Source organism: Pituophis catenifer, unplaced genomic scaffold (genome assembly GCF_029215685.1).
Source record: "Pituophis catenifer annectens isolate HBS135680 unplaced genomic scaffold, rPitCat1.0.hap2 SCAF_1, whole genome shotgun sequence".
NCBI classification, from domain to species: Eukaryota; Metazoa; Chordata; class Lepidosauria; order Squamata; family Colubridae; genus Pituophis; species Pituophis catenifer.
Genome location: NW_027256881.1, coordinates 82,988,971 through 83,012,082, shown reverse-complemented (window position 1 = coordinate 83,012,082; position 23,112 = coordinate 82,988,971). Strand labels below are relative to the sequence as shown.

The following is a 23,112-nucleotide window of genomic DNA, read 5'->3' as shown; positions in this document are numbered from 1 at the left end:
GGATTGGATTTCTTACTATATGTAAACTTATTACTGTAAGGACCTGAAATGTATCATACATTCATTCATAACTATATATCATTTGTGAAATTTTAATTATACACATATCTTAATTTAAATTAAAACTGTAAATATACTCAGAATTAATCATAGGTACTTTACACGTGTTTCTCAATCTCAGTTCTGGGAGTTGAAATCCACACATCTTAAAGTTGCTGAGGTTGAAAAAAACTAAAGATTAATCAGCTTAAGAACTGAAGTACTTGAGAGCTTTTTCCTTGTAAGTAAAACAAGGAAAAATGTTTATTCACACTAGTGAACTAATTTTAGGATCTGGGCTAAAGTATAAATCTCAAAAATTAATTTATTTTTTCCTTAGAGAAACAAGTTTGGGGAGGGGAATCATTCCCTGTACCGGTAGTAAAACTGAAGTATCTAGATTCAGATCTTCAAACTTTTAAAGTATTTAATAAGGGTTTTAGCAAATAAGAGTGAATAGGGAAGGCCGCTTATGAAAAAGAGCATGCTTAACTGAAGAACAAAGAATAATGTTTGTTTCTTGTTGGAGAGATGGGATTTAGTATAACAGTTGAGTAAAGATGCAGAAAGAGGACACAGCTGATTGATTCATTCATGTTAAAGAAAGGATACTAAGAATTGCATGTAAGTATATTTACATACAGGGAAAGGGAGAAACGTGTGAAAATTGTATGCATATAGCAGGAGGTGGAAAAGTATGGCTATACAATTATTAATTAAATTGTGACAGATATTACTAAGGTTTGTGTAGAATAAAAATGTCTTTAGTGATCTAAAGTATTTTATAAATGTCCTAATAAACCTAATGTTCCACAGGATTCTTGCAGACATCAGAACAATGTCTATAGTAACATGATTGCTATGCTTCCTAATAAAGGAATTGGGAATTAAAGATTTCTTTAGATTCTCATTGGACACAGTGTTTATGATGCTATCTATACTATAAAAAAAGAGTGGCTAGAACAGTGATGGCTAATCTTTTCCGGTCTGAGTGTCCAAAGCGCACCCGAACCCCCAAAATGCAATGTGTGCCCTGCCCCTGTGCATGCGCCCTGCCCTATGCATGCACATGCAACCCCCCACATGCACCCTGGCCCCGTGCATACACACCCCGCGCATGCCCCCCGCATGCACATATGGCCCCCACATTCACTCTGCCCCCCACAAATGTGTGCACGCCCCCCCATGTGCCCTGCTGCCGTGCATGCATGCACACACACCCGTGCATGTGCAGCAGAGATCCGGCGACCAGCTGGCCGGCAGGAGGCACACACGCATGTGCGGCAGAGCTGAACTGGGCAATGGCTCACATGCCCACAGAGAGGGCACTGCATGCCACCTGTGGCACACATGCCATAAGTTCGCCATCACGGGGCTAGAAAATATGTGGCTCTTGTAGCTATTGAAGGTGGTTTATATATCTTAATTAAGAGAAAAAATGGCTAGTGATCTTAAAATGGATTGAGCAGTTTTCGTCCTTCTGAAGACTCATCTATTCCTGAATAGGGTGAAGTCTATGAAATTTTTAAGGATTGGATCAAGAAGAAGAGACACAAAAAAAGGAAAGGCAGTTTTGGATCTGTTATGCCAATGCAGAAGGCATGGGGGTATGCCAGAAGACTGATGAAACAAAGATCAAAGCTTTACTTGTCAGATAATAAACAGATATCAAAGATCCAGGCTAGCATCTAATCTTTATGACTGAGAGAGATGAAAAATGTGTCAATAAGTTCTTTAAACCCTGTTCTTAAATCTAGATAGGAATAGTTCTAATATGTAGCAAAAAAATAGAAGGGGGTACGCATAAATTGGGCACACATGTATGTTAGCTTGATTGGCTAAGATACACTCAGAACTCACTTGCTCTGAGGCTACAGATCAGAGAGCAGAAAAATGCTTGCTTGGATCAGCCATCAGGAACTGGAAATGTTCACAAAAGAATGCAAAACAGTAAGACTTGAAGCTGGTAAAGTGACACTGCTTGACTTTCTGACAAAGCTTGGCTGAAATTGTTTCAAGTGAATTAAAAAGTAAGGAAAACTGGAAAACTCTATGCCTGTTTCAATCAAATCTCATGCATATATCTATGCATGTACCTCATCACAAACAATCGCTGTTGGAAAGAAGTAGAAGATCTGAGGAGGGTTCCTGCAGGTCAAAGGATTTCTGAGATCCATGTACCTTAATTTAATTGTTTGTCTGAATACTCTAGAAACAGCTGGGTGTAAGATTTTAACAAGCCAGAATGACAGAAGTGTCTGATGAAAGGAAAGAATGATCTTAAAAAAATACATTTCAGACCCTCCCAATAATGAAAAAAATTACGACTGTTAAACATATTTCACTTTGAACAAATTAGCTTTTAAAAGCTTGTACTTTAAAGCTAAATATTTTAGTACAATCAGGAGCATGAACTATATTTCCAGAATATAATGCTTGGTCCAGATTGAGTTTATATCTATTCAGTTTAATTGGATTTGGAGTAGTTACTTTTCTTTTGTTCTGATAGGATTGTTGAGTAAACTTGGATATTTGTGGCACACTTTCATGGATTAAACATTCTATTTTCATTGAAGGCATACAGTTGCTTTATAAATACCTCAAAACAAATGTTAAGAGTGGGTACCATTAGAAAACAGGACACTTGAATTTTGCTTAACTACAAACCTTGAAAGATTAAGTATGCAGAAAAATTCTAGAAGTCATATTTATTTGAATGTGCTCTTAGTCCAGATTCCAAGCTCTTGAATATAGTTCAAAATTCTGTGTCTGAAATATTATCCCCTTGACATAAATGTAATTGTCCATGTCTGCATTCCAAAAATGAGCCCATATTTGAGATCCTTGCATTTGTGATAATCTCTTCCACAGATTGAAGAATTAGTTCCATAAATAAACAATACAGATGTAATTGTAATAAGCATAATAAAAGAATCCACAGTAGGTCCCTCAGCTGTGCTGCAAGTTTCTTTTTTGCCTGCCTTTGCAGTTTGAATGACAGATGTACATACCAGAGTACTAAATTACTGGTTCAGCTGTCAGCCTGACCTATCTATCCAGGTTCAAAGCAGGCTTCCTGCGTTTACACTGACAATAAAATCTTTAACCATCTACAGCCATCTTTCAGCCTATATTGAACTGGGATCATTATGAAATTGTACAGAATTATTTTAGAATGGGGTTGAAGGAAGAATATTAGCTATCACTTACTAGAATCAGAATAAAAGTAATTTGCGTTGAACACAAAAACTTCCAAATCAGTATTTTTCTTTTAATTTATTTTTGAAAATACTTCTGTATTGCCTTTGAATGTCCTTTTTTTAAGGTTGGTTTATATATAAGAAACAGAATGCAATCAAAATATTAATAGCATGTCAGCCCTGCATCGCCGCCGGGCTGTCATTCCGGAGAGGACGGGGACTAGCAGATCATGCTGCCTTGCTTCCCGGAATTGAAACAATCACAATAACGCCGCCTGCTTCCCCACCAGACTTTTCCCACCATTTCCGGGGTGTTCCGTGTCCTCCAGTACCATCGGACGAGTTGCTACCCCTCAGTTGAGAGGCGGATGGAACTGCGCCTGTGTGAACACCGATTCGGCCACCTTAGCCGGTGTTAATGAGGGTTTCTCAGGGCTGACAGCCCTGGATTAATTGCGATCCATGCCTGAGCGCGGGGAGCGGCCGGAACACACCAATCAACACTGGGGTATGGGGTGGAGTTAGAGGGTGGAGTAGATGGACGGGGTGCACAGAGTATAAAAACGGTGATGGGAGCACGCTAGGGTTAGAGCTGACAATATTTCACTGAAACGCTGGCTGATTGTTGGAACGTGCCAAATCTAGGAAGATAAACCTTTATTACAACATCCATTTTGTAGTCTGGTGGTTTTTTTCCACATCCTGACTTGGAACCTGACATAGCACTAATAACAGGCAGCATTATAATAACCCCTTGTAAAGACTGGTGAATATTCTTGCAAAAGTAAAAACAATTTCCCAGTTGCTACCTACCTTGCCACAGTGAAAAGAAAGAAAGAAGATGCCATCAGCTGTGCCATCACCAACCTGTGATTTCATTTTAAATCTATTTACAAACCACTATAATTACATATATTCTTTGTAACTGACTGTCCTAAGAAGTAGTGTAGTTTATTTGATTTCAGCCTAGTATTGTCCGAACATAACCATTGTGTCTTTTAAACCATGATTTATGGATTAGTTTGATGCATGATTTAAAAACAATAGACGTTTATGTATATTTTACATATGATCTCTGAATCAAATGGAGGTCTTTATAACTGCACAGTGTGAAGTTGATCTATTTGATCCAAAGATCTATTTTATCTTTTTATGATGTTTCTTAAACAAAAACCCTCTTTAAAATTGAAGGTGGGTATGTGCTTACAATACAGCCCAAAATATATGAATGCATATCTATTTACAGCTACCCATTTACCATATTCACATCCCATTTGAAGACCTGTCCCATGAACAGTGGTCTCACTGCTTCCTTTTTTCACCCCATGTCTAGTGCCAGATACTGCTGGTGTTCTGCTGCCATTGGCTGAGGGAAGTTAGCAATAGCAATAACACTTTAGACTTATATACCGCTTCATAGTGCTTTTACAGCCCTCTCTAAGCGGTATACAGAATCAGCATATTGCCCCAACAATCTGGGTCCTCATTTTACCCACCGCGGAAGGATGGAAGGCTGAGTCAATCTTGAGCCAGTGAGATTCGATCTGCTGAACTGCAGCTAGCAGTCTGCTGAAGTAGCCTGCAGTACTGTACTCTAACGACTGTGCCACCTCGGCTCTTACTTAAGTTACTTAAGTTAGCTTTCTATTATGGTCATAGACCAGAATAAAAATTAAAATATTAATTTTTTTTTTATTTTTTGTCTTTTTGTTTTTGTTTTGTTTTTTTTTATTTTTATTTCTTACCTTTTTTTTCTCTTTTTTTTTTTAATTTTTGTTTTTTTTATTTTTTTTTATTTTTTTTTATTGAAAAAGTTTTCAAATACAGATTTTTCCCCCTTTTTTCCCCCCTCTCCCTCCCTAACCCCCCCCTCCCCACCCCACCCATCCCCCCCTGTGACTTCTTCATAACAAAAAAAAAACCTAATTCATAACAGATTACTTACTCCCTCCTCTAGATATTGACCTTTACTTACTAAAAATATTATTAATATTATAACATCCCCCTTTATCCATACATTTCAGAAAAGAGAAAAGAAAGGGAAAAAAAGGAAAAAAAAAAGACATTATACTATGACATTATAAAATAACTTCTCCACTTTAAAACTATACAATAAGTCCTACTTTAACATTTAATCTTCTATGTATATTACTATGACATTTCAAAGTAGCCTTCCCCATCAAATCTAGTTTAACATTTATTCCACTCTATCCATTTCCTCCACTCCCCTAAATATATCACTTAAAAATCCCTTTTCTTAGACTAATCAATCTACTAACTAGCTTATTCACCCACTATCAAGCAAAATTACCATACAACATTTCTTAATATCTTTGATTCACTGCCCACACTACTTAAAAATCTATGTCTATATTTTCCATTATATCTAAATAAAAAAAAAAGAAAAGACAATAACTTTAAATTTATAATCCATATAGTATCTTCTTTAAGATCTTTCCACTGGATTGGTAGAACCAACATCCATAATCGGGTAACGTAACTTGCTGGTGCAACAGTTTATTCAAGATCTTCAATCATATCTGCCCCCATCAGTAGTAAATATCTTCTTATATATATAAAAGTAAAAACAACCACCCGAGTGACATTATAATTATATTCCATATAGTAATAATTATGGGTTTCATCAGGATTATTAATTCCCGTCATCGTAGTGGGTAACAACCCGATCTTCTGCATGCCCCAGCATAATTCTCTTGCCTTATAATTCGAAATAATATAATATATTTATCAACACAAAAAAAAAAAATTCCAAAATGGATAATTCAAATCCATCAGTTTAAGGCTCATTTCACGTCCCCAAATTACGGCCATGCAGAGATCTGCCACAATCTTCAGGATGATATTAACCAATACGTCGCCTCTTCTGTGTTTACACATAATAATTCATATTTTAAAGTCACTGGCTTCACTGTTGCCTGATTTAGAAATTTCTATTTTTATGCCACCTATTTCTTTTTTTCTTTTCTTTTTGTGGGTTTGTTTTCCATCCTGGTTTCTTTTCTACAGATTGTGTATCATCCGGTCGGATTTTGTTCTGCTTTGTAGATTGGTCTTGTTGGTTTTGTTTTTGTATCTCATATTTCTTTTTTATCCCTTGTATTTCACCTAATTGGTTTCCGTGCTTGTCCTTGCCTTGATAAGTCATCACTTTAAGGTTAGATGCCACTTCTCTCAGATTTGTAGATAATCCAGCTGGGATATCCAATAAATCCAAAGGCAATTCTTCTGGTACAGTCTCTATATTTCGATATTTTACCTTTATTTCCAGCTCCTTCTGCTTATCCTGTATTATACCTGAAGATGTTAAGTTCATTTTCAACCTATTTTGATAAAATTCTTCCGCTCTTTCAACAGTGTTTAGCTGATATCTTTCTCCTTGATATCTAAATATAATACCCACTGGGGCGTCCCACCTGTATAAGATATTTCTCTTTTTTAACTCATTCACCAGAAAACCAAATTTCTTCCTTTCCATCAATATCTTAGGTGGGAGTTCCTTGTAAATCCAAATCTTTCTTCCATGCAATTGCAACTTAGAATTGAAGGAATTTTGCACGATGTTATTCCTAATTTCTTTGTCTGTAAAATAAATCACCACATCTCTAGGCAATTGCCTATGCTTGGCAATCCAGGAGTTAATTCGATAAACTCTGTCAATCCTACAAAACACTTCATCAGGTTGAACCTTTAGAATCCCAGCTAGAAATTCAGAAGATATTTTCCTTAAATCATCTCTATTATTTTCCTGCAAACCTCTTAATCTTATCGCATATTCTGTGAAATTATATTGTGCCATTAAAATCTCTTTTTCAATCTTCTGTTGCAGATTTTCTGCATTACCATACTTTTGATCGGCATTCATTTTAGATTTTTCTTCTAAGCTATTATCCTGAATATTTATCAAGTCATTTTCAATTTTTTGGATTCTATTGTCCAATTTATCTTGAATTCCTTCCATTTTAGACTCTAGTGCATTAGTATTTATGTCCAACTGCATCATAAATTCTGTAAAACCATTAGCCATAGATTTCACAAATTCTTTAATTTCCTGCTTAAATTTTTCAAATTGCTGATTCACAATCTCCTCCCTTCTTTCAATCTCTTCTATAAAAAATTCTATTATATTAAAATCAGGTTTCTCAGACTGAAGAGTTAAGACTTGTTCCTTTAAGTTGTTGGTGGGGGAATCCCCCCCCCCTTCTTGTTTATCTGACTTTATGAGTCTCAGTGCCATGTTTCCACCCAGGCAGACTTTGTTTAAAAAAAAGCAAGAAAGACTTCTTTCCAATCAACAACAATATCAGGTCTCCAAGGGAGAGAAAAAGAGAAAAAAACACAGGAGCGAAGTTTTGTCTACAAATGTAGCCAGTGGTATTTATTCCGCTACATTGTAGTAATAAAAAACGGAAGGACTTTCCCTTTCTGCCTCTCCTCCAGCCGACGCCATTTTAAAAGGCTTTTTTTCATCTTTCTTTTCCTCCTCTCTCTTAAATAATTTCTTTTTAAAAAATCAGTAAGATACTTGCAGTTCAGTATTACAGGTCCAGCTCACATTTTCTTTGAGTAGTCTGTTAAATTTGCAGGCTTGCTTTTGACGCCTGGCTCTGCATCAGCAGAGGTCTCCCAAAGCCCGGAGCAGCGGCTGGGGATACGGGGCATCTCATCCGCTCCGTCCCAAAAGTAAAGGAAAAACTTTTGGGACTCCGCAGAGAGTTCTACCCACCCCTGCCGGCTCTATCTCCGTTTCCTCATGGAAACGGAGTTTTTTCGAGCCACCATTCCGTTGTGAAGGCGGCTCTGACAGGCGATGGAAGCTGACGATCCCAAAGGCAAAATTAAAATATTAAAATAAAACAAAGCAGAACAGAACAATGTTGTATTACAATTAATGGTGAGATTGTTGATGGGTGTGCAAAGACTGCCTAATTTTACAGACAGTAGCTGTTATTAACAGAATAACAGAGTTGGAAGGGGCCTTAGAGATCTTCTAATTCAAACCCTTCCATATTTAGCCACATTCAAAGAAACCGTATTATACTGATCCAATAGTAACAGCAGTATATAAAAGAAATCCCAATTTCCCAGATATTTTATAAGGTAAGAAATTATAAAACCAGTCTGGGAAATCTTATAGAGGGTACAATGTAAAAGGACATGAGCTGTGATTTCAATGGCCCTTGTCAACATGCTATGGGAAACTCAAGTTACTGATAGGTTTGGGAAGGGGGTCCCTACTTACCAACAAATAAACTCAAGATTATTGAATTCCCCTTGCTATTTCCAGCAATATATTTATGGTTCATTGCAGATATGTACTTAGCAAAGCTTTCAAAAAGAGCTGCTCTGAAGGTTGATGTTAAGCTGAGGGTGACCAATGGCATCCAACAGCCTTTTCAAACCCGATACTTGCTACATGTATTGAATACGTCCATTGGCTGCAAATGATGAGACTTTAATAGTCATACACATATAGAGGTTTCTGAAAGCTGAAAGGCTGGAATAGAACTTGAGTAGGAAGATTGGGGTAAAGAATACCATGTTGCTGGTTTGGGTGATCAGGGAAAATACAGTACAGAGCTCTTATCACCTAAGGACTCATAAATGTATTTGTATGCTTGTCTGCAGGGTGGATTTGATTTAAATCACAATTTAAATCATGATTTAAATCACTAGTAAAAAGGCTTGATTTAAATCAACTCGATTTAAATCATAATTTTTAAAGAGCAACTGTCATCTCTGCTACTCCTTTGACCCACTGTTGACTCACCAATAGTCCCAGTGTTGCAGAATATACAGCCTCATGCTATATAACTAAGCTCCATTTCATGCTGAATAAACTAAATTATTTATGTATCTTAAATAGAAAACTATCTTACGATAGATTTATACCCCAAAAGTTTTTTATTAAAATAAATTCGATAAAAATCAAAAGAATCCGATTTAAATCAAAAAAATCTGATTTTTTTGATTTTTTTTTTAAAAAATCATTGATTTTTATCCACCCTGCTTGTCTGTCACTTTGTTGACCACAGCAGTCCATTTTAAAACTTTTAAGTGTGTCGGGGCCACTGTGTAGCATATTTTTTTAGAATCAACCATTATAACACGGCTTTCTGTTGGCAAGTAGAGTGAGATGTTAAATCCTATTTATTTGAGAAGGCAGGCTGTTTTGCTTCATCAAGGAGTATTTTGGCACAGATGAGGCAATATGGACATAAACATAGCGCATCCAATAGTTCAAACGCTTGTAAAACTGGCAAGAGATAAAGCTTTTGTTAACAGGCTGGTACCCGTAATTGATAAAAACATGAAGCTCTGTGTAGTCCCCAGTACTTAGAAGATATACATCTATATAATATCTAAATGGGCATGCACAGTTTAAAGCCCACAGGAGTGTGATTGGACTTGGTTTAATTAAATGAACTTGAACATGCTGGTAACTGTATTGCAGTTCAGAATAAAATAGTTATTGTGTGCCTGGCTGAGACAGTGAAGAGCTAATTCCTAGTACTATGGTGCTTACATGTGGGGAGTTTCTTGATTCAAGTTAGTTTGTCTTGCTATGAAATGAATGGATGAATAAAAGAATGAAAGAAAGAAAACCAGATTACAAATGTACAAAAACTCTAAGTGTTCTCGAAATAAGACATAATGCAAGATAGTACAATTGGTACTAACATAAGACCCGGGCAGAAACATGCCATATTGCTTTTCTCTATTTGTGCAGCTTCACATCCTCAATTCACCCACCATCTACCAAAACAGTGGGATATTTATTTTGCCTGGAGGCCTTGCCTTTCATTTTGGGATTATATGTATAACCCCATGCACATCCATACACTATAGGCGTAATTCATGATGTGACATTTCTGCAAAAGCTTAGTTCGCAGAATGTATGTGGTGTGATGCCAGATTATGCAAATTAAGTTGCATTTGACTGTCATAAAAGGAATTATGCCAATGTGTGCTCACAAGGCTATATATACTTATGAATTGAACATTTGTGGGTAAATGAACATCTGTCAACTTTTTACTTTTCTCCTGGACACCTATTTCACTTTACTTGTGGAAAAAGTAGCTTTACTCCAACATTAAATACAAGTGAAGGATCAGTAGAAAAATTAAGTAAGGTCAGGCCAGCAGTAAGGTCAAAATAAAATAAAACTTGCCCAAATATGTTACTAAAGGAATTAAATTAACTAAACTTGGGTAGGGATTAAGAACACCGTTTTTAATTCTCAGAATCCTTTGAAGCAATATCCTCCACTATGCAATAATAATAATAATGGAGTGGTCTATGCTTCCTCAGGATACAGCCAATCTTTCTATTCAATAAAATTTCCAGGTGACTATAAAATTGATAGTTCAGACTGCACTTCCAAATAAAATTCATTGTTTCTGAAGAGTTCATGTGATTGATATAGTTAGGATTAATTTAGCGTGGATTTTCATCGGTTTGATGTGTGTAACTGAAAGAAAGTTTACTCTAAAGTTTGAAAATGTATTTTTTCCTTTATATATAATGCTTAAGTAATTCGTAAAGTTTGTAAAATATTATTAAAAGTGTATTTGAAAATATCTATGTTGAGACAAAGTTAAAGAAAAAGATGTATTAGCCTAAAGAAAAATCTAGAGCTTTAAAAAGGCTGTATACAAGAAGAAAAAAATATTCTATGAGGTTAATTTAGAGGGAGTGATCTAACTTTAATGAGTTAGTTGGAGTTAGTTGGAATTTCATTGGTCTGAAAGTGAACTTTGCTAAGAGGTAGTTAAAAAAAGATGTATTATAATGTTTTAATTTTAGAAATGTTTTTAAAGAGAAGCTTAGTGCTTTAAAATGGATGAAAAAATATTTTTCCCTTTAAGGTTAAAGAATCTGAAAGAATACAGTGAATTTTGTTAATATAAATGGTGATAGTTTGTAAAGATTATGAAGTGCAAATAGAAATACATAGTATTTCAACAGCAAGGAAGATAAAGCAGCAATGGTTAAATTGATTGTTCTATTCAAAAAGGAGAATATATCTTTTTTATTTGGATATCACTTCTGGATTTTGAGCATATGATGAAAGAAATGAAACTTTGACTTTGGTTTTGCCAGTTAGATAGTTTTGTTGTTATAAAAATGGCTAGTAGTATACTAAAGTGTAAAAGTAAAAAGTTGAGGATGTAATGTTATCTTGTACTGTGCTAAAAAGAATCGGAAGTCAACACCTTTTTCTTTCTCTCCCTGTACCTCACGTTTTTTTCCCACTTTCTTTTTCCTTCCCTTAATTTACTATTTTTATTTTTCTTTGAATTTTATATATTGATAAAAAAATAAGTTAAAAAAGAAAAAAAAGGATTAATTTATAGCACTTAACCAAATTCTGACTTAACTGAAACTTCATCACAAACAAACGATTAAATTGAAGTTTAAGTGTATTTCTAGTTTCATTCCCTAAATGGAGAGATGCTCCAGCTGAACTTTATTCAGATTGCAGAGGCATATTGGATAAATGCCGTCATTTTGAGACTACTTTAAAGATTAATGGTTGTACTGTATCAAAACTTTCAGAATCACCTTGGACAACAAACCAGCAACGATATCCCATCGCCCGGTTCACGCCCATAGAGAGGGCCTACTCAGGGTGCCATCAGCTAGACAGTGGCGGTTGGCGGCCCCCAGGGGTAGAGCCTTCTGGGTCGGTGCGCCCACCCTCTGGAATCAACTCCCCTTGGAGCTCCGATTAGCTCCTGACCTTCGCACCTTCCACCGGGAATTAAAAACTTGGCTTTTCAAATCCCTTGACCTGGATTGATGATGGGGTTTTAATTGGTTTTAAGGGTTAATTTTACATTTTTTAGATTTTAGTCTTTATTTTATATTGTGGCTTGTGTTTTATTGTTGTGAGCCGCCCTGAGTCCATTGTGAGATAGGGCGGCATATAAGCCGAATAAAATAAATAAACAAAATAAATAAAATGGGCAGCATATAAATTTAATAAATAAATAATATTGGAGAAAGTATGGAGATTCTCAGTCAGCCAGGTCATGGTTGTCCCAAAGGTGCTTTTTCAAGAGGCAGCTGGACTTTCTGGTTTTTCTTTGAAGATGTTTTGCTTCTCATCAAGAAACTTCTTCAGCTCTGAAGAAGCTTCTTGGATGAGAAGCGAAACATCTTCAAAGAAAAACCAGAAAGTCCAGTTGCTTCTTGAAAAAGCAGCTTTGGGATTGGAGAAAGTATCCAATGAAAATATTACTCTTCACTTGTAATAAAGCTGTTACAAAAATCATTGACCTGAGATTGGGTTCTTGTTGAACCTTGTTGGCCCATACATTTTACATGTCTGATTATCTTCAAAATCCCTTGGAGGGCCAGCTGAAGGTGGCATTTAGTAGGGAAGAAATCTTTAATTGATTAATTTACCAGTCATAACTAATACTTTGTATAATAATTCATGTGTTTGAGATGGTGGGCATATAAATGTAATAAATAAATAAAATACAGATTATATTAAAATGTTCCTGTCTGGAAAACGGTAATATATTTTTTGTATTATACTTAACTCCATTTCCCATAAGTATACATATACGCCTATAGAATCCGACTAGTTCTGATTAGAATTTGACTAGGATTGTAAAGTTGCCAAAATGTGTATTGAATCACAATATGAATAAATTGTTGTCGCAATGGGATCAAAGAAAAATATATAGAAAGGAGTAATTTATTTCCATTCCTAGTCTGATAAGAGTTCTTTTCAAACGTGGCTTATTTTAAAATGTTTGTAGCGTAGTTTGTGCAGAATGTATGAAACAACAATGTCTCTTTGTCTAAGCAGCTGCCAATTCATTTGCTGTGTAATGAGAATATTCATGCTTCTCTAATTGCTACCATTTTGGCTTGTTTGTTATTTTTTAAGATAGCTTTTCTGACATTATTGACCAGGACTTTGAAAGTGACATTTGAAAGTCTTTGATACGGTACACAACCAAAGAATTAAAAGAAAAATGTGCTTCAGTGCTTATAGACATGGTTAAAATAATAAAATAATCACAGTATACCTAAAGCCATTCTCAGTCTTGCTTAATATTATAGAGACAATTTTTCCATGTAGTTGAAGGCCAGGTTATTAGCAAAACTGGTGAACCTTGAAACTAGAAAAATAAAAATCAAGAGGTACACTGAAGTCATAAAACGAGATACCCTGTAAACATAGGAGCATCTTGCACTTCCTGTAATTGGATTTGTGTTTTATGACTTTTTTGTTATTGTTATATGGAAGTTTCACCAAAGTCACATACCACAGAATGAATATGAACTAAAATTCCAGCCGTAATGAAATGGCTAGTCTATTGGCAGCTTTGTGCATAGTCACGTCCTACAGCAAAAGTAAATAAAGCTTTTTACTTGAGAGCGCAGGTGGACCAGCCATAGAGCAGCCATCAAATCAATATAAATGATACTAAATGAAACTATAAAAGAAGGAGGAACATTTTTCCAACATTTATACCAGAAAGGGCTGGGTGAAGAGGTTGCCTTGCGGCGAGATGTATGACAGACTAATTTAAGAAAACTTATTATTAAACTACCTGTAATTAAATAAATAAATTCCTTAACAACTGCAGTGATTCATTTGACTGTGACAAGAAAGATCATAAAATGGAGCAAAATTCACTTAGCAACGGAAATGTTGGGCTCAATTGTGGTCATAAGTCGAGGACTACCTGTACTTCTTTTGGGTGATCAAAGGGAGTGATAAAAGTGACAGAATTCTCCATCCTCAACCAGGATTCCAGCTTGTACTTACTGCATGCCCCCTTGAGCAGAAAATCTTTAAAGGGCAAGAGAGGGGTAGGAAAGGTTTATATTCTGAATGTCAGATTACTTCAGAAAAATGATGGGAAGTTGGAGGGTTACTGGAATCATTGCCAAGTCAACCTGATTGCTCAGAAAGAACAAGTGAAATACGACTACTAAAAAAAGAGCAGATGTTTTAAATAGGTAATTCCAATCTTTGACCATCTGGCAATCTCCCATGCCGGATGAAAACTGCTTGATTTTTTAGCCAGCCAGCAATATTGGCTGAAAAAACCTGGTAGCAGTAATCCCAGCATGACCGATAAGTGCCAAATTGGAGAAAAAGTAGACCATTATATACCTTTAAGTATATCAGTTATGTTGGACATTATGTTTCTGTTAAGACCTGTGATCAAGGGAAATTGTTTCTGATGATGAACTAATTTCTGCAGCTCTTCAGTAACATGAAGCCTGTGGGATAATTTTGCTGAAGCAAACAGCTATGTCCTTTGTCCTAGCCATGGCATCCAAATAAAAGATGTTACATGTGCATTACTGCATAATTCTTCATGGCTGCCTCTTCTAATTACATTGAAGTTCTGCAGATAAATTGTTGATGCTTGCAATGGCCTTCCACACAGTAATTCTTATGTCTCAATTAGCAGTAGAAATGCCCGTCTTTCTATGTTTATCTAGAAATAGCTAGAGCTAAATATGTGAAATATTTCATATAGTCTACAACCTTTCTGTATTTTTTGGGTACTCTTTCGAAGGATAGGCTTTTTCGATCTACATTTTTATTTTCTTTACCTGCTGAAATTTAGGAGATTAATGTTTTTATTCCCTTAGTCCAAGCAACAATTGAACTACTGAGGAAATGCTTATAATTAAATTACCTACAGTGTTATTCATCAGATTGTTGGTAAATTAGAAGAACTGAATTCTGATTGCAAAGTCAGGTCATGACCATTCAGAAGTTCTGAAGTTAATTCTAGAGACATCTATTAGAAAATGAATCATCCAGTTCTATAAGCCATTGAGTATCTTTTTGATTGTGGCAAAATAGAAATAAATTTAATAAATAAAAGTTCCCAACAATGGTAGAGTGAATATTTCTTAGGTAGGCTTGGGGAAAAAAATAGAGAATTCTAATTACCAATTAGAAAAGTAAAAAAATTACCCTCTCTACAATAGTGTGCAGGATACAGAATAATGGGTTTAAGTTACAGAAATTTTAAATTAAAAAAAAAATAAACTTCCAGAAAGTAAGTGCCATTGGGCAATAAAATTAATTAACAAGGAATGTTGCAAACTGCACTTTACTAAATGTTTTAAACAAAAGTCAGACAGATATTTGTCAGAAATAATCTAATGTGGATTTCTACTCTGCACATATGATTGGACGTGATGGCCTTATTATAGTCCCTTCTGTCCCCAATTCTGAATTCTGGAAAGGTTTTTGCAATCAGGAGAAATATTGTTGCATTTTACCCCTAAGTTTTTTGTTTTTTTTTAATTGGGTGCATTTGGGGGGAGATCCATGGAAGAGTAGTATTTTTCTCTTGTTTATTTTAGCTCAATCATCCACAACCAGGTGTCTTCCAAGTCTGTTGAAAGAATTTTGTTACCATTCAAGATGTAAATTCTGTGTCTGAAATCTCAACACATCTAAAGCACATCGGTTTCCTAAAGACTGCCTTAGTTCAACAAAACAATAATACTAGAACTATAAGTGTTACTTCAGGCTGATTGTTACCAAAACATATAACGGAGGCAGACTTATCTTCACAAAACAGTTAATCTTTAGATTATCTTATTTCAGTGAACACTTCAAGGAGGAAATCTAACAACATAAAAGACCTGTCTTCTATTTAAAAAGAGCTTTCTTATTTCATGAAGTCTGCCCTCTGGTTTTACTTTCTTTGCCCCATACTTCTTTCTCCCACAAAAATTACCAACTACCTTACAGTACCAATATTATTTTTGTGTATGTATTGCTTGCTGCTCTCATTCTGTTAAATCTCATTTATTCCATGCTATAATGACAAAACTTTTATAAAACATTATCTGATTCAAAAGCCAGGCTGACTTTGAATGCTGACAGAGTAAAAAAAAAAGTTACGTAAATGAACTTAAAAATATTAACAAACAATATTTTGAGTTGAATACTTTTTTTCATTTATTTAATTCAAAGCATTTAATGAAGAGTTGCTCTATGTTATTATTAACATCAGTTAAAAATAATGCAGCATATTCATCATGCTAATGTGCAATAACTAATAAATCTAGCATATTAACCATTAGATTATTATAATTTGTGTTATTCATTTCATTCACATGAATCATGATGGATGTTTCTGATATTTACACATCATCAGACTAATTCTGTAGGAATTTCATAGCAATTTATCATTTAGAGCATGTGTAATTATTTCACCAATAATTCTGAAATAAATATATATATTTAAAAAGGGAGTATTCCAGTGGACGAGCCAATCTCATAAGAAAATATTGGACAAGTATTGTCCTGAAATGTTATAGATAGCTTACTTTTAATAAATGTTCCATTCTCCCCCTCTTAAAATGTTATTTTTTTTTCTTTATGATTTATTTCCTCTCTGAAGCCAGAAAAAAACATGCTGTGAAAAAGTGTGGAGGAGTTGATAACTTAATGTTAAAGTTTCTTTTATTAGACAATAACTTATTTGGATCAAATGAAATATAACTTATTCTTTCTGGAACAGGTCTTTCTCAGTGAAATAACATTAGTAGAATTGCAAGGCAGAGTCTGTTTGCAACCATTTCCAAATTAAGAATATGAAAATATGAATAATGATAGAAACATATTATTTAGTGAATCCTGTTGACAGTTCCTGTCAACTACAAACTAAGTCTTACGTACTCTTATAAACTACATTATTTAATATATTGCATTTTATTCCAATTTATATTTTTTGCTTGGTGAATCATGTTAGTTTAATTAGAAATAAAATTTGGTATATCAATAAGGAGTGATAGCTCTGGGTTTTTGTACACATGAGATTAACCCCAAAATAAATTCTACTGGTCTTTCAAATGGGCATTATTCGGAATGTTTAGAATTGTGTAACCCAAGTGAGCAAGAAAAAAAGAGTACAAATTGGCAAGAGCATCCTTGATTGTGTTAAGGAGCTCCTTGAACAGTTCTGGGAGAGAAGACCAAGCTGCTTTAAGGTGCTGTGTTTCTGGCTCCTGTATGCTCCAAAAATGCTTTTGGAGACTGAATCTAAAGCAGTGATGGCTAACCTTTTTCTCATCGTGTGACGAAAGCATGCGCATGCCGGCACCCATAATGTAATACGCCACCCTGCGCATGCGCACACGACCACCCCCACGCATGAGCATGCACACCTCCTCCCCTGTCCCCCCGTGCATGCGCACATGAGCCCCCCTGCCCCCCATTTTTGGCCTAGCAGGCCTCCCTGCAGCCTCCTGAGCCCAAAAACGGGCCTCCCTGCAGCCTCCTGGGCCCAGAAACAGGCTGGGGGTGTGTGCCGCATCTCCCCGTGCATGTGCACACAACCCCTGCCCCCGCACATGCATGCACAACCCCTGCACATGCACACACAACCCCTGTGCATGCACATGCATATCCCACATGCGCCCTATCCCCTGCGCATCCCAAAATTCAGTTGGCCGGCAGGAGATGCGCGCATGTGCGGTGGAGCTGAGCTGGGCAACAGCTCGCGTGCCCGCAGAGAGGGCTCTGCGTGCCAGCTTTGGCACACTTGCCATAGGTTTGCCATCACGGATCTAAAGCATTGCACAACCTCATTATATAATAATGTCTTAACAACGTATCACTTTGAAGTAAATAGGAATTTCTTGTATCCTCCCTGCTTTTTTTTTAGCACTATAGATAGATATTGAAGTGCTGTCCCCATTCTGTAACTACATTGATGTCTTTAAATTTGCTAAGAATTGTTGAATCCTTACACTGTTCCTTCTGTATTTTTCTGCAGGATGGGTCACTGGGCAACATTGATGATCTGGCTCAACAGTATGCAGATTACTATAATACCTGTTTTACCGATGTATGTGAAAGAATGGAAGAACTGCGTAAACGAAGGGTATCTCAAGACCTTGATATGGTAAGATGATGAGGAAGACTACTCATTTGCAAACTAAGAATCATTTTGGGATTTCAGGAATATCTCCACAACAACAACCTTGTGAGGTGGATTGGGCTGAAAGAGAGTGACTGCCTCAAAGTCACCCAGTCAATCATGGCTAAGACAAGACCAGAAATTCTTGAGTTCTAGTCATCAGTTGCAGAGGTCTCCCCTGTGCCTAGTAATCTCCCTGAGATAGAGAGGTCATCCTCAATCATCTGTAGGATGATTATTCCAGTCTTTGCCAGAGAATGAGTACTTGCTTATGTAGCAGGATGCATCCTGCAGATCCAGAGTATGTCATTGGAGTGGCTTTCTTAGATCCAAGTGACCCTCAATTCCCAATGTTTGAACAAATTTTGTTGATCTTCAGGATGCCAGCCACAGAGCTCCTAGCAACTCTCTCCAGTCATAGGGCGCAACAATTCATTACATGCTTTCCATCCCTTTTCCAGGGAGCAGAAGCAACAAACGTCTTCAGTGATTTGGATCTCAGCTGGTCATAGTATATGCAAGGAATCACCTCATTAGCCTGGAATATGATATTAAGACTGTTTTAATAAAATCCAGCATTCAAAAGAGCTTCTGTTACCTGTATTTACAACCTAATCTAGGCTAGTTTTGTTCAGAAGGGCTAAAAAGAAGAGAAGATTCCCAATGTCAATTTCCATTTCTCAATGTTATGTAAAATGTCTAACTTGTTTATATCTTGTCTGTATCTCTACCTTCTTACATTTCTGCAAGGGTTAACAATAATGCACGCCCCCTCATTTCCATAATCCTACCTGATTCCTGACTCCTCCCCTCGGGTATAAAAAGGTCTCTCTGAGGTAAATCTGTGCAGTTCTAGTTGTGTATCTAAAAGAGAGAAACGTAACGTTAAAGGTTTAATGATTAAAGAGGCCTAGGATCTATCCAGGTCTAAAATAAAAGCTTGAAAATAAAATACATTTTGATTAGTGAGTTATTGGGCTAGAACCATCAACTTTAACACTCAAGGCCTGGCTTTTCTACAGTAAAGCATCCTCTGCATACAGCTTTTGGACCATTCCTTAGTCCTAGTGCTGTGGAATAATCTTACATGTTCACACCAAGTGATACATGAAAGGTCTCTCTATTAACTCCATTAAACATCTGCCAGCATTCATCATGGAACCTCCAGCTTGTACTTTGTCCTCACCTGGCTCCATTCAATCACTTGTACATACCTTAGACTAGAGCATCTGAGATAGAAGGTAACATTTCTGGTAGCCAAGATATTATCATAAATAGGCATATTCTTTGACCAAAAGGAGTTCTGCATTGTCCAGCCAGACAGCATCGTTCTGCAACTACTCACAACCTTCATCGCTAAGATCAATTCAGTCTTTCATTTGGGCCTGGGGCAGAATGGAAGGAGAATCAGTTGCTGGTCCAGGAAGTGATTCTCCCTCCATTCTGCCCCAGGCCCAAATCTTGTATTAGAAAAAGACTGATATAATCTGAACAATAAACTACTGGAATTAAACAGAGGAATTCACAAACTTGGACAGTCTCCTAGTTTCTTTTGGCAGCTCACACTGATATCCAGACAGATCAAGACTTGTATCAAGCCATCCTTTGAAATGTGAAACTAATCGATCTACAGGGATTGGAGGTCAATTCACTAGAAATGCTGCTACCTCAGCTGCCCCCCCCCAACATTAACATCGTCCTATAAAGCTGCCATATAGTCCTCCATATCCTTACATCTCAGTTAAAGATGTAAGTTAGCATCTTTTGGCTGGAGAAAAGTTCTCAATAAAGTCTAGGTCTCTCTAGGCAAGAATGCTACCTCGGGGATAGCTCTGAATATGTCCCACTTAAAAAGAGCCTGGCTCAGAAGATTAAAATTAAATGAAGGCTCCTTTTCTACAGTGGAGATAGAACAGGCCTCTCAAACTGGCAGCTCATGGGCCGGATACGGCCCACACAAGCCACACCCACCCCAGCTCTGCAAAGGCAAAAAACATCCCAATACGTCACGATATGGACCATGATGCAATCAGGTTTGATACCCCTGAGATAGGACATCCAGTCCACCAAGCAGTGGTGAAATCTAAAATTTGTTACTACTGGTACTGTGGGCATGGCTCGGTGGGGGGGTTAATGTGACTGGGTGGGCGTGGCCAATTTTTTTTCTTTTACTTTTAAAACCATTTTTGCTACCGGTTCTCCGAACCACCCGCCTCCATTGCTACCGGATCAGGCGATCCGGTCCGAACCGGGAGTATTTCACCCCTGCCACCAAGGTATTATCAGAAAAAATGATTGGGAACCATGTCAGTATTTGCAACCTATAAACATATCTCTGCTGCCCTCCCACCTTTTCAAAAGTTGTATTTTTGAGTGTTCTTTCTGACTTGTCATTCTCAAACATGGGGAAGAGTACTTTTCCCTCTCAGGGCAGTCATCATCAGCATCTTTTCTATCCTAGCCTCCAGAATGACCACTTCAGAATGTTCAACCCGCAGAAAAAGGATTTTTGGGATAAGTCCATTCTCTAGTCCATGTGTGGCAGAAAAAATAATAAATTTTGAAGCTTAATTTCTAATCCATATTAAGTTAAACTCAAGTTGAGTGATACAATTTAGTTCACTGGTGAGAGTAGAGCAAAGAAGCATCACTAATCAGAACAATAGTAGATCAAGATTGTGGGCCTGTGTGTTTTCAATTGCTCTCTTAGATAAAGCGCACAGTCTAACTTGACTCTCCTGAATTTAACTTCCAGGACAAATAGCATTCTTTGTCATCTCCCACACAGCTAGGAAATAGTGCCTATTTTTTTAGGAAGATGCAAAACATGAAATCTATAGCACCATATGGCTCAGATTTCTAGTGATAAAAAAATAAAAAGAATATGAAGGACTAAGGCAGAACCCATTATTAAAACAAGAACTTTGTATATTTGCACACTAAACTAATAATTTCTTTTAAAAATAGGCCTGAATTACTTAAAGGGCTTTTTCCTCCATGGAGACAATTCATTTACTTTCTCCAGAGGTGGAGAAAGTCCCAAATCCTCTTGGTAGAGCCATAATTTATACCAAAGCCCTCATTTATTGAGTTCAACAAATAAACAAAAGGCTGACTCTTTCCATTAAAAAAATGTAATTAAAAGCCTACTCACTGGCAGGCTGTTATGTTGTCTAAATAACTAGTTGTAGCACGCAGGGAGACTCCGTCACTATTACAAAATCACTGTAAACCTCACATTAGGGCAACTCCCCTACCCCGAAGCTTAAACTCAAAGGTTTATTGATTTTAGTGCAGCAAGCCCTAATTTGACCCCAAATATGCCAGGCAGAATTGGTAGACTTTCAAGCCAGGGTGGTCAGTTTTGAGAGTTGTAGTCCAAACTTTTGAAGAATCCTAGTTTGGGACAAATTGATCTAATTCAGAGATGAAACACCACTTTCTGTATCCAAATAGAAGATACAGCACTTCTGTCTTATCTTCCCAACCTGCCATGCAGTGGCCACTTTAGATAACACCTCTTACTGATGATGTTATTTGCCTCCCAGGCATGTAAGGCATGTCCTTGCAATTTCTTTGGTGTTAATGTAGCCTATTTTATGGATAGAGAACTCCCTTCAATTTAAGCAGATGGGTTTAATTTGCCTCACATCATTGTTCAGCTGAGCAGGTGGGAAAAGCCTTGTGAGTTGAATTAGTGGACATCAAAGATGGAAAGCAATTAGATATTTGGACCTTAACAAAGGCAAGCCAGAATGATTGAGAGCTCTTCTTTGCATGGGGAAAGAGTGATTAGAAGAAAAAGATAGCAGGTGCTGGAATACCCACAGTATATTATGTGTCAAGTATTTCAAGCGGTCATTCAACCAGGCTATCATCCATACTGGGCTCAGAGCAAAATCTGCATACTCAAAAGTAACATACTCTTATTTTTATCAGTGTTCCTGAACTTGGTTATCTGTGTTTGTTCGACCTAGTCTTGAAGTGTGAGGTGGGTGAAACTTTAGCCCCAATGAAGAAACTTTTCTTTATCATTCCATCTCTCCTGGAGCAATACCTCTGATCCCGGTCTTCTCCCTTATTCTGTATGTATGGATTTAGTACAGAGGTGTCCAACGGGCGGCCCACAGACCGGATGCATCACGCACAAGCCACCCCCACCCCAGCTCAGTGAAGGGGAAAAACATTGTGATACATGATGGCAATGTGATGCTGCGAGTTTGACACCCGTGGTTTAGTACATTTGCGGCCAATTATATTCATTTAATAAAACCCATTTTTTACCTGAACTATTAGATGATCATTGCACAAGAGACATGGTAGCTGGTATAATTCCTCAGTTTGGTCTCTGGGATTTATATCTGTGGGTTCTACACCCATGCAGCATCTTGTTCATAATATCCTAAAGAAAGTTCTTTGGTACTAACTCTGTCTTCCTTCCCCACATGCATTGTCTAAACATGAGGCAGCTTACATTTCTCCCCACTTCTCTTCTGAAGACTGCAGAAGTAGTATTGTTAGGCTTCTTTTGGAAATTATCTTATCATGACATCTCAGACTTTCTTTGCTTGAAAGACTCATGTGTTGGGTGTGATCATTGAACTGAATGGCCCCAAGAGCCGTATTTGAAAAACAACAACTTTGCATAAATATCCTTCTACCATCAGACAGCAGTCTCTGTGTTTGATTTGTTTGGACAAAGAAGGTGGTACAACTCTGCCCCAGTGCCAATGTTTATTAAGCAAGCCTGTTGTAGCAGATCCACCCATTTTTTTAGCACTTCTGTAAAAGCAATTTCTCAGCTGACTTGCAGCTAAATGAGTACCAAAAGTTATTTTATAGTGCTCTATTTGTAAATCCCTAGGTTCCAGTCATACAGAGCCAAGGTACTCATCCATATCAAAACTTACTTCGACAAGGAGCCAAA

The 23,112-nt window shown here is 36.9% G+C and overlaps 1 protein-coding gene across 1 annotated transcript in view; it reads left to right on the top strand.

Annotated features, from left to right (window-relative positions):
* The window catches only part of LOC139322774 (SAM and SH3 domain-containing protein 1-like), a 629,849-nt gene that overhangs the window by 501,317 nt on the left and 105,420 nt on the right, over positions 1–23,112 (top strand). The window contains exon 2 of the mRNA XM_070951997.1: positions 18,042–18,170. Coding sequence (XP_070808098.1) covers positions 18,042–18,170 — 129 coding nt within the window. The remainder of the gene's footprint in view (positions 1–18,041; positions 18,171–23,112) is intronic.